At 41.0% G+C, this 10,645-nt stretch overlaps 1 protein-coding gene across 2 annotated transcripts; it reads right to left on the reverse strand.

Moving 5' to 3' along the window:
• Positions 1–755: 755 nt before the first annotated feature.
• KRT39 (keratin 39) lies at positions 756–10,128 on the reverse strand. 2 transcript variants are annotated; one of them, XR_001816037.2, is made up of 8 exons: positions 9,611–10,126; positions 8,048–8,130; positions 7,238–7,394; positions 6,029–6,190; positions 5,789–5,914; positions 4,222–4,442; positions 2,161–2,514; positions 756–1,511 (listed from the first exon to the last, which is right to left on the reverse strand). XR_001816037.2 is itself a non-coding variant. In XM_037727402.1 (8 exons), exons 1-7 carry the CDS (start codon positions 10,076–10,078, stop codon positions 2,256–2,258), a joined length of 1,476 nt encoding a protein of 491 aa, XP_037583330.1. In that variant the 5' UTR covers positions 10,079–10,128; the 3' UTR covers positions 756–1,511; positions 2,247–2,255. The 2 variants fall into 2 exon arrangements, 1 of the variants encoding a protein (XP_037583330.1); XM_037727402.1 differs by having other exon boundaries at positions 2,247–2,514; positions 9,611–10,128.
• Between the last annotated feature and the right edge of the window lie 517 nt (positions 10,129–10,645).

Consider the following 10,645-nt stretch of genomic DNA (forward strand, 5'->3'; position numbering starts at 1 on the left):
CCTTGGCCTCCCAAAGTGCTGGGATTACAGGTGTGAGTCACCGTGCCTGGCCATAATCATGTATTTTTTTTTAAATCGTGAATGGCATGGGGTATATTTTGCTCTGCAAAGGAGGAAGGCATTCTATTTCTAGGATAAATTGAAAATGGCACTGCTGCGTCAGCTCAAGTTTAGCTTGAGTCCAGTGAGATTCCTAAACCCTAATTTTGTAGCTCAGTACATGTTATCAGTGTCCACCTGGGCCCAGCACTGAATTAGAAAGAAAGGAAGAAGGTGTGGATGAAAACGATCTGAAAACGATCTGTCTAGTTTTCAATGTAGGGAATAGGAATACTCTTCTGCAAAGCACCTGATGGTTTAAGAAACCCTTTCACCATCACAATTCCGCTTTATCCTTACAACCGTGTGTTAGGTAGGGCTTATGTTGCTATATTCCATTTGCTCAAGGTCATATGTGCATGGGCTGGATTGAGACTCTGTCCCAAAGTTTCTGAATCCCAGTTCCATGCTCTTTCCACATTTTCATCCTGCAGCCTGAGATAGTGCTTAGATAACTACTGATGGGAGATACTCTGCCCACTCAGATGAGAGAGAAATTATTGATTAAAATGAGGTCATTCTGGGAGTTCTGCATTCCACTTGGCTAGTGTAAGTTGCTACTTGTCTGGAGGAAGTAAATCATTGAGCTGTAAGTTACACAATGCGTGTGTCTTTGATGTGGGCATCAGGCATTGACTGATATGTGATACATACCCTGAGAATTGAAAAATGCTTTATTGAGTAGAATTATGGGCTTGATCACAGGAAATCATGTTTCTTTTTTTTTTTTTCTCCCAACGGTTAAACACTATTAAAACTCCAAAATCAAGACTGGATAGCTAAATTCATGAAGAAAGAATTTTAAAATGAGATAATGACAAAACTAGGTCTAGGGCTGTAGCTAAAAACAAAACTTACATAAAAATAACATTGGTGTAGTGCTTTTCAGCGTTCAAAGCAGTATCACATAAGCCATTTCATTTGATCTTCACAACAACCCTGTGAAGTAGGCATGATCATCATTTAACAAACACAGAAATTAAATTTGATGAAGTCTAAATGTTTTCCCCAGGGTCACAGCTGGGAAATGCAAGTGTAGGCCTTTTGACCTCACATCTGTGTTTGATTTTGAATTATTTCTCAAAACCTCTGACAATGTCCAATGATTATTGTTGGGAATGACTTACATATTCTGTGACTATCCTGTAAGAAACCGTGATGATGGCTGGCATGTAAATGATGCCTTCTCATACTGAGACTGCCTTGCGCTTACAAGCAGCAATTATTCACTATTGTTTTTCTGCAAAATGTGTGGATATTAAGTCCATTTACTCTGATGGATAGATTGAAGCAGGAATCTAAGCTATGTTTTTCTTTGTCACTCTTCACAGGGAGGGGAAGAAGCAAGGGTTATTTCTTGAGAGTTCCAGCTAAATGTTCCTTGTCAAACAATCAGAACAAACTCCCATTCCCTAAAGAATAGAAAGAGAAATTGCAAACGTTTAATGAAAAGACCCATGCTATTTCTTCTAAGTGTTCTAGATTCACTCCCCACAACTATAAAACATTTGGAGAGCCTAATGGGTCACAAAGTTTTGGAGAACATGAACATTTAAAAAAATATCTATGGAAAGGTAAAGTATGTTAGTATAGATAAATCATAATTAAGACAGTGGAATTTAATAGGATCCATACTTGTAACTATCTACTCAAGGGAACTAAATAGTAAAGATTTTTCCCCCCTGTTTATACTGTTCCTATGTATGTTTCTTTCTGTATCCAAAGCAATTTAGAAGGGAAGGTTGTAGCTTTTCACCTTCATGTGCCAGTGGCCAAAAACAACCCCAAACTTGTCTGACTGGCTCTAAGGAGGAATGTAAGTAAACAAGGCCTGAGTAAACAAGAGAGAGACCTGCCCATCAATCACCCGTGTAGTCAAGCAATGTAGGCCATCTTCCTGGGTGCTTACAAATCAGTTCCCATCCCTCAGATAAATGCAAAATGTCCTTCCAGAAAAATGTAATTTATTATCATGTTAGCAGTGGTGAGTTAGGGAAGGAGCAGAATAAAGGCATTCTACCTAGCCATGGGGACCCACTGTAGTAGTAAGAAACTAAGTACCTTAAGGGACTGGGGAGTTTCCTTAAACCTCTCTGGCAGGAGCATGTATTGGCCTCTCTTTCATAAATGTGGGTCATTTTCATCACCTTGGGATGTTAGACTTTGGCAGGTCTGATGATGAAGCAAGGCTGCACATGCTCGTAAGAAGAAATGACCTTCCCATCCTTAATCTCCTTGGTAATGGTAAAGATTTTAACCAGTATCCTGGACAGGGGTCCACAGGCACTGCAGGGCTCCTGTAAGCCACAGGAGGCTGAGGATGTGCAAGCTGGGGCTGTGCATTCCATGGCTCTGGACTTACAAGATGTCCAAGGGGAAGGCTCACACTTAGTGGCACACGGATAACAGGGAAGCCTAAGGAAAAAAACAGACTTTTAGCTGTGATAGAGGGAAGGCAATGATGGTCATGGAGAAAAATGGTTGTGGCTAATTTTTTTAAACCCTTGTTGCTCAAGACAAGTACGTACTTCCGAATGTTATTCATTCATTTCATACTGTAGTTAGTGGAAGAAAAAGAATCAGATCAAATCGATTGGAAATCAGCATCCTAGGTTTAGAAGCATTCGATTATGTAAGTTTCCATGGGTCAATACCATTGCACTGTGGAAAGGATACCGCACTCCAAGTCAAAGCCTGGGGCAGAGACCAGCTCTGTCCTTTACCAGCTGGTGACCTCAGCTAAGTCATTTAACTCTCTCAAGCCTTAGCTTTTCACCTGCAGAATGGATATAATGGAAACTGAACCCACAGGGTCAACAGTGATAAGGAACAGGTTAAGGCGATTATTATCTGAGGAATGGAAATTAATCAGGTATTTTTCTCATTGGGGACTTAGTCATACTAATAGTGGTGGCCTAAACCCCAGCTATGAAAGAGTCCTCACTGTGTCATCGGGAAGCTTCCAAGTGGCTTCTAGCTGTCTATATATAGTTTTTAGAGAATTGGAGTAAAAAGCAGTTCATAGTAAATGCTCTTTTTATAAACATAATCTTTCTTTGATGATTCGAGGCACTTTGGTAGGTGATCACAGCTCCCTAAGGTGACAGCATTGATTACCATTGTGCTCATATAATGTGGTTGTGCCAATTAGAAGAATGCTATGAAGCGTTCACTGATTACTTTGGGGAAGTAGGTCTCCTTTGCAATTGTAACTAAGTCTCTGGGGTGTTAGTTTGGACTGAGTTACTTCACGGAACTCATCCTCCGGGTATGTTTCTTATGGGTTGTTTAGCTTCTTATCGTTTACAAAAATGACAACTTTAATTTTTATTTCAGTTTTTCTTTTTGAGATGGAGTCTCACTCTGTCATCAGGCTGGAGTGGAGGGGTGTGATCTCGGCTCACTGCAACCTCTGCTTCCCCGGTTCAAGTGATTCTCCTGCCTCAGCCTCCTGAGTAGCTGGAACTACAGGTGTGTGTCATCATGCCCAGTTAATTTTTTTGTATTTTTAATAGAGACAGGTTTTCACCATGTTGGCCAGGATGATCTCGATCTCTTGACCGCATGATCTGCCCTCCTCAGCCTCCTGAAGTGCTGGGATTACAGGCGTGAACAAGTTTTATTTTTTAAAAAAGATATAAAAACACACATGTGTACCTGCTGCTGTTGGCATCAAGAACTAGTGACTACATAGGGTTAGCCTGAGCAGAATGGTCCTCCAAAGGAGGCTGGGTTGTTTTGTAGGAGCTCATGAAAAGCAGATGTTCATCTCAGTGGGGAAACTTCTATAATGGGTCACTAGGAATATTCATCTATGGGAAAACCATTTTGTTCTCTAGTCATTTTTAAAACTCTAAGAAGCTAAGCAACCTGTAAGAAATTAACCTGGCACATGGGCTCTTTAAAACCGCTCAGCTTAGCCAACGCCTCAAATTTGGATGAAGTTACAATTGTAAGTCTTCCCCATGGCACAGCTTGAGAGGGTGTGTGGTTGCCTCTGTCCAAGCTCCCCATCACCAGCCAGAATGTCGAACAAAGTACTTGTCCCCCATTGCCAGTGGCAGTACATACATGCATCCATTTGCACTTCTTTGTCATAGAATTTGTTGTTATTTTACATACTTGCCATCCAGGCTCTCCAGAAGGCTGCGGTATGTAGTAATCTCACACTCCAGCCGGGACTTGATGTCCAGCAGGATCTCGTATTCTTGGTTCTGTCTTTCCAGGGCACACCGGATCTCTGCCAGCTGAGCCTCCAGGTTATCAATCAGACTCTGGATCTGGGTCAGCAGGGCTGTGTAACGAGCCTCTGTCTCCGTCAGGATGCACTCCTGGGAATCTCTCTACCATGAAGGAGGAAATTAGGATTTATAATGATGACTGTCATTATAAATCCAGGTCACCTGTGACCTGTATCATTTAAAAAAAATGGTTTCTTTGTGACACTACTAATAGATTTCCAAGCCCTTCATTTAGTGCTTCCTAATCAAATAAATCAAAAACCCAAATAATCAACTATGCTAAAATCTGCTTTCCTTGATCCCTTCCCTCTTTCTCTCTCTTTTTTGCCTCTCTTTAAGTGTTTGTTTCGCTTCTATTTTCTGGACCACCTGATAATCTCCCACCACACTTTCCTACTTAGAAGAGAAAAAAAAAATTAACTTTTGCACACACAGGCATTAAAAATGCATTACTGTGGCACTTCATTCAGTGAGTGTTTCTGTCTTAAAAAGAAAGCAAGTAGTGTTTAGCCATATACAATTTCTTCACCAGACGAATTCCTTTATATGTAAACTATGAAAGTTGAAACTGATGAGTAAATTTGATTCCTGCTCTATCATTCTGTAAGTCTATGGATAATGATGGGATTTTAGGTTTTAATAGCCTATTATTTGCATGATTATCCCAATTTTTATAGATGAGAAAACTGAGGTTCAAGAGGTTCAATATGTTGTCCAAGCCCACATGACTAGCTGGTGAAAAAGCCAGTGTGGGGCAAGGTCTTCCTAAAACCCTTCACATTGGAGCATTTAAGCAGTTCTTTGCTTCAGAGAGGCATTATCATGAGACAGAGTGGCACTGGCTTTGGAATCTCAACTCTGGCTCAGACTCTTGTGACTCTGGACAAGTTTCTTACTGTGTCAGGATCTCAGTGTCTCTATTTATAAAATAGGTGGGCTGAAACTTACCTTGGGTTTGCTGGGGAAAATCACCTTAGCTCTTGGAACCTCATCTGTAACATTAATTAATAATTATGCCACCCTCCCATAGGATTACTTTATAAATCTCATGTGATAGCTTGTAAAAATGCTTTGCATATAATAAAATGCTCTCCCAGTGTTTCCCAAAGTGTATTTCACGAATCATTAATACCATGATATGCTCTAAACAAACGGGGGATCCATAGCCAAATAAGTTTTGGAATGCTGAATAACCCATATCCCCTTCTTGGAGATTCATGATGTATATTTGCTTCTTAAAGGCTCACAGAAAGGCAACCTGTTTAACCTTGGTTTAGTCCAGCATTTCCCAGACTTATTTGGCCACAAAGTCCCTTTTTAACCATAGACCCTTTAACAAACAAGGAACTATTGTTCTAAGAGACACAGTTTGGGAAATACTGCAACACACAGGTGTCAGGGACTGCTGCCACTTTTGCTGTGGTAGGCTTGGTCAGCTTGCTGGGTACCATTCGATGCTGGGCCTGCAGGTCAACCTCCAGAGTGTTCACAGTGCGTCTCAGTTCTATGATCTCCTTTTGGCAGCATTGCTGCTGTTGAGAGCTGGTCACCACTTGTTGATTCAGCTCCTCCATCTGAAACACACAGTCAGAGACTGAGGCTATTATGGGAGGAAAATATGACTTTGAATAAAGGGCCCTAGAAATGCAGCATCAGCTTGTTGTTTTTGACTTTTCTATTTCCCCCACCTGCGTGTTGAACCATTGTTCTGCATCTTTGCGGTTTGTCTCCATAATGGACTCATAGTGACATCTCATTTCTTGTAGGACCTGGTTTAGGTCAACAGAAGGAGCAGCAGTCACTTCAATGTGAAGTCTCTCCCCAAGCTGACACTGTAAAGAATTGATTTCCTATGGGAAGAAAAAGAATGTGAAGTCACTTGGTGAACAGAGGACTCCCTTGTGTTCTTGTTTCAATCTAGCTGCTGTGATTTAGCATAATTGTGTCTAAAATATAGCCCACAACAAAGGAATACATGCTTTACAGGTGTTATTAAGAGGCTATAGAATGATTTAAGGTTTCTTCAAGTAGGACTGTGTGTTTAAATATGTGCAAAATTAAAAAAAAATGGGTAGCAAGACCAGAGTTCCAAAAAATTTAGATCATTCCCAGGGCTGGATAATGGGTGAAACAGCATAAAGGTGGAATTGATCATAAAAGATCATAGTCCCTATGGTGCAAATATGGGATTGTGCCAATATTGACTTGTACCAATATTGACTTGTACTAACGGGAGGTGGCAGAAGTCTGTGCAGAGATGCCTACACGCATGGGAAGACTTTAAGGACAGAAAAATTGGGTTCCTTCTTGTGGAAGAGCTGGAGGGGATGGTGGAGGACTTTCTTCCCCTTATGGCTCCAGATATTGTGTTGGAGTTAGTGGATTTGAAAATACCTAGTAGCAGTAGGTATTTTCAGGGCTAAACCAGAATAGTATGTAACAGTGATATGGTTCGGCTCTGTGTCCCACCCAAATCTCATCTCAAATTGTAATTCCCATAATTCCCACATGTCATGGGAGGGACCCAGTGGGAGATGGTTAGATCATGGGGGCAGTGTCCTCCATGCTGTTCTCAGGATAGTGAGTGAGTTCTCACAAGATCTGATGATTTCATAAGGGGCTATTTCCCCTTTGGTCTCTCTCCTGCTGCCAAGTGAAATATGTCTGCTTCCCCTTAAGCCATGATTGTAAGTTTCCTAAGGCGCCCCCAGCCATGTGGAACTGTGACTCAGTTATACCTCTTTCTTTTATAAATTGCCTACTCCTAGGTATTTCTTTATAGCAGTGTGAGAATGAACTAATATAAACAGGGACACCCTTTGTCAGGTGCAACTCAAAGGAACTGATTCTACTCTTAGGGGCTTAGCTTGTGATTACTGTTTTAGTTCTTTTCTCACCTCTTTGTGGTTGTTCTTGAGGCAAAGGAGCTCCTCCTTCAGAGACTGGACTTGTACCTCCAGGTCTGCTTTGCCCAGGGTCAGCACATTCAGGATCTGCTTGAGGCCATTGGCATCTGCCTCCACCAGCTGGCGTAGAGACACCTCAGCTTCATACCTTTAAAAACCAGAGGGGAAAAGAGAGACATCTGAAAGCAGTTGATGCAAACCAAGCCAAGCAGAACTCCTGTCTGTATTTTACTCTCGGCATCTCACTTGGTGTATTTCTATTGAAGCTTTTATTCTCTTTAGAGGTGAAACCATTTGATAAAGATCATAACTTAATTATTATTCCCAAAATAGTTTGCTAGGGCCATCTGCATCGCTGTCCTTTGAGATGTGGGAATTTATTGTCCTTCCTCTGCCCCTAGTGGCAATGCAATGTAAGTGAAGAAAGCACTGGATTAAAGCTCGGAAAACTTGGGTCCAAATTTTGGCTCTGACCTGTACTAGCTGTGCTTACCCTTGGGTAAGCAACTTAGCCTCACTGAGCCACAGTTTTCTCACCTTAAAGGGGAAAACAACCTACCCATTTTACTAAACTATTGTGTAGGTAATCAGATGGGTTCACAAGTTAGAAACTATAAGTACTGTATACTTTTGAGCAGTTATTAATCTTAATCATTCATTGAATTTAAAAGTCTTTTTTGGGCTTGTGCCAACATGGTCTGGGGCAAGAAGGTTAGTAGGTGTGGGGATAATTTTGTTGAGGGCATCTTGGTCAGACTCAGGGTGAGCTCTGTCATGGATGACAGACTTGGGTGGGCTTACTTGGCTCTCAAGTCATCTGCAGTCAGTTTGGTGTTGTCAATTTGCGAGACCAGTCTGGAATTCTCAGCCTTGGTACACAAGATCTAGAATTAAGAAATCGTACACACAAATGAAACACACACCAGGATCTCCTTCCTTAAGAACCAAGGGGCTTGTGTGTGTCTGTCAAGTAACAGGGGAAGATGAAGTAGACTTTTGATTAATCTTCATAGCTATGCTCAGGAAACTTGGAAAACTTTGGAAATTCAGATTTTCTGTTATTTTCCTAAAAGATCAGCAAAAATTACTTAACTAGAAACTTTTAAGTATTGTTGTTGTTGTTGTTAAAATATAAAATCCAGACCAGGTGCAGTGGCTCATGCCTGTAATCCCAACACTTTGGGAGGCTGAGGTGGGTGGATCACTAGGTCGAGAGATCAAGACTATCCTGGCCAACATGGTGAAACTCCGTCTCCACTAAAATTACAAAAATTAGGGTGGGCGTGGTAGTGCATGCCTGTAGTCCCAGCTACTAAGGAGGCTGAAGCAAGAGAATCGCTTGAACTCGGGAGGCAGAGGTTGCAGTGAGCCGAGATTATACCACTGCACTCCAGCCTGATAGTAGTGAGACTTCATCTCAAAAAATAAATAAATAAATAAAAATAAAATAAAATCCATCCTAAATTTATATAAATACCACGATCTACTAGAATGTCAACTCCATGAAGGCAGGGACTTTTCAAAGTTCACCAATATTTTCCCAGAATCTAGAACAATGTTTGGCCCATTGTTGTTGCTGCTCAATAAATATTTGTTGAACTACTAAAACTGAATAAATCCAGATGTGTAGAAGCAGAATATCTCTGTGCATAACAAAGTTAGGTTTGGTGTAGAAACAAACCAAGCTACGTGGAGATGATAGTGCAAGCATCAACGAAAAAGATGGTGATGGTTGCAAAATGGATAAAAACTAAACTGTTTAGGAACTCATTAAAACAAAATTTATTTTCTCTGATCTCCATTTTCTTATTTTCATTTAAAAATGACAACAACTTGCTGTTAACATCTTTTTTGGTCCTGAGTTATCTAGTTATAATGGTAGAGTGTATTTCTGGAGAAAAGAAACACTAACAGACTCTTTTTTTTTTTTTTGAGACAGAGTCTTGCTGGATCTCAGCTCATGGCAGCCTCGAATTCCTATGCTCAAGTGATCCTCCCACTTCAGCCTCCCTAGTAGCTGGGGCCACAAGCATGCGCCACCATGCTCACCTAATTTTTGTAATTTTTTGTAGAGATGGAGTTTCATCTTGTTGCCCAGGCTGGTCTAGAACTCCTGGACTCATGCAATCTGTCTGCCTCAGCCTCCCAAAGTGTTAGGATTACAGGTGTGTGCCCACTATGCCTGGATGGAAATACTATCAGACTCTGAATGTTGCCTCAGGATGACAATTTCACTCAAGAGTTTTTTTTATTCTTCAAAAAAATTTTAGCACCAAATGAACAAAAATATTAATGTTTAGCAAATAGCTGTTGCTTGGAAACCATCAATTCACAACATGATTAAACAGTTCCTAGGAATCTTACCTTCTGCTGGAGCTCCTCGATGGTAGTGTAGTAAGACAGGTAATCAGGACATAGAACAGGGAGCTCTTTGTTACTCTCTTCCTGGATTTTAGACTCCAGTTCAGCATTCTCTCGTTCTAGCATCCGCACCTTTTCCATGTAGTTAGCAAGGCGGTTGTTCAAGATTTGCATGGTCTCCTTCTCATTACTGTTGATGCCTTCACTATACCAGCTGCAGTCATCCAGAGAGGAGCGAGCATTGAAGTTGTTTACTAGGTAGATGGGCATGCGACAAGAGCAAGAGGTGGGTCGGCAGCCCTGGTCCTGGAAAATTCTCTGAACGTGGCCAGCTGGTTGACGGTTGTTGACTTTAAGCCCGCCACATTGGCAGCTGTTGTTAGAAGAGATGTTACTAACATTTGTAATCCTAGAGCAGCTTTGACATGGGGTTGAAGGAGAATTGGTTGTTGTATGGCCTTTGGTATCCATAGTATGTGTCTGGCTTTGTTTGTTTCCAAGTCTGTGGTCACCAGGATGAAAAGCTCAAGCCACTTGCGCAGAGTTTAAATTCCAAGGCTCTTGGGTGTCTTCCTCTTTGAAGTGCTTATATAGCCTCTCCTCTACGCGGTGTCACACAGGTGGGATGTTTTCCTTTCTCAGGTTTATATCAAATCCCATAGGAACATCTTATTAGTCTGCTTTTTACTTGCTTAAGAAGAGTTACTTGTCTCATAAAAATGTGTATTTAGGCTGTTACTAAGTTATTACCCATCACAACTACTACTTGTCTATTGGACCCAGAGCTTCAAATTATGTCTTCAAAAGGAACTGTCCTAACAGCATCCATTATTAAGCAGGTGTGAGTATATTAAGCTCATTACATTCCTGTTGACCTCTTCACTTGGCACTGAGCTTAACCAGGAATGAGTACATCCTTCTTTTCCTTTCTTCTCTAGAAAAGGGAAACTATTAATGTCAAATAATTATTGGTAGACTTACAAATCAGAAATCAATATTTTAGTTTGTTGTGCCCAAATGATTTCCCAATTTTCAGTG

Source organism: Cebus imitator, unplaced genomic scaffold (assembly GCF_001604975.1).
Source record: "Cebus imitator isolate Cc_AM_T3 unplaced genomic scaffold, Cebus_imitator-1.0 Scaffold228, whole genome shotgun sequence".
Taxonomy (NCBI): domain Eukaryota; kingdom Metazoa; phylum Chordata; class Mammalia; order Primates; family Cebidae; genus Cebus; species Cebus imitator.

What these genes read in the sequence shown, in the direction of transcription:
- KRT39 (XM_037727402.1), bottom strand. Translation starts at nt 10,078, where the DNA reads ATGGATACCAAAGGCCATACAACAACCAATTCTCCTTCAACCCCATGT. An exon ending in GCAGATGACTTGAGAGCCAA is followed by an intron (nt 7,395 to 8,047) that starts GTAAGCCCACCC and finishes TGGTTTTTAAAG; the next exon opens with GTATGAAGCTGAGGTGTCTC. An exon ending in TCAAGAACAACCACAAAGAG is followed by an intron (nt 6,191 to 7,237) that starts GTGAGAAAAGAA and finishes TTCTTCCCATAG; the next exon opens with GAAATCAATTCTTTACAGTG.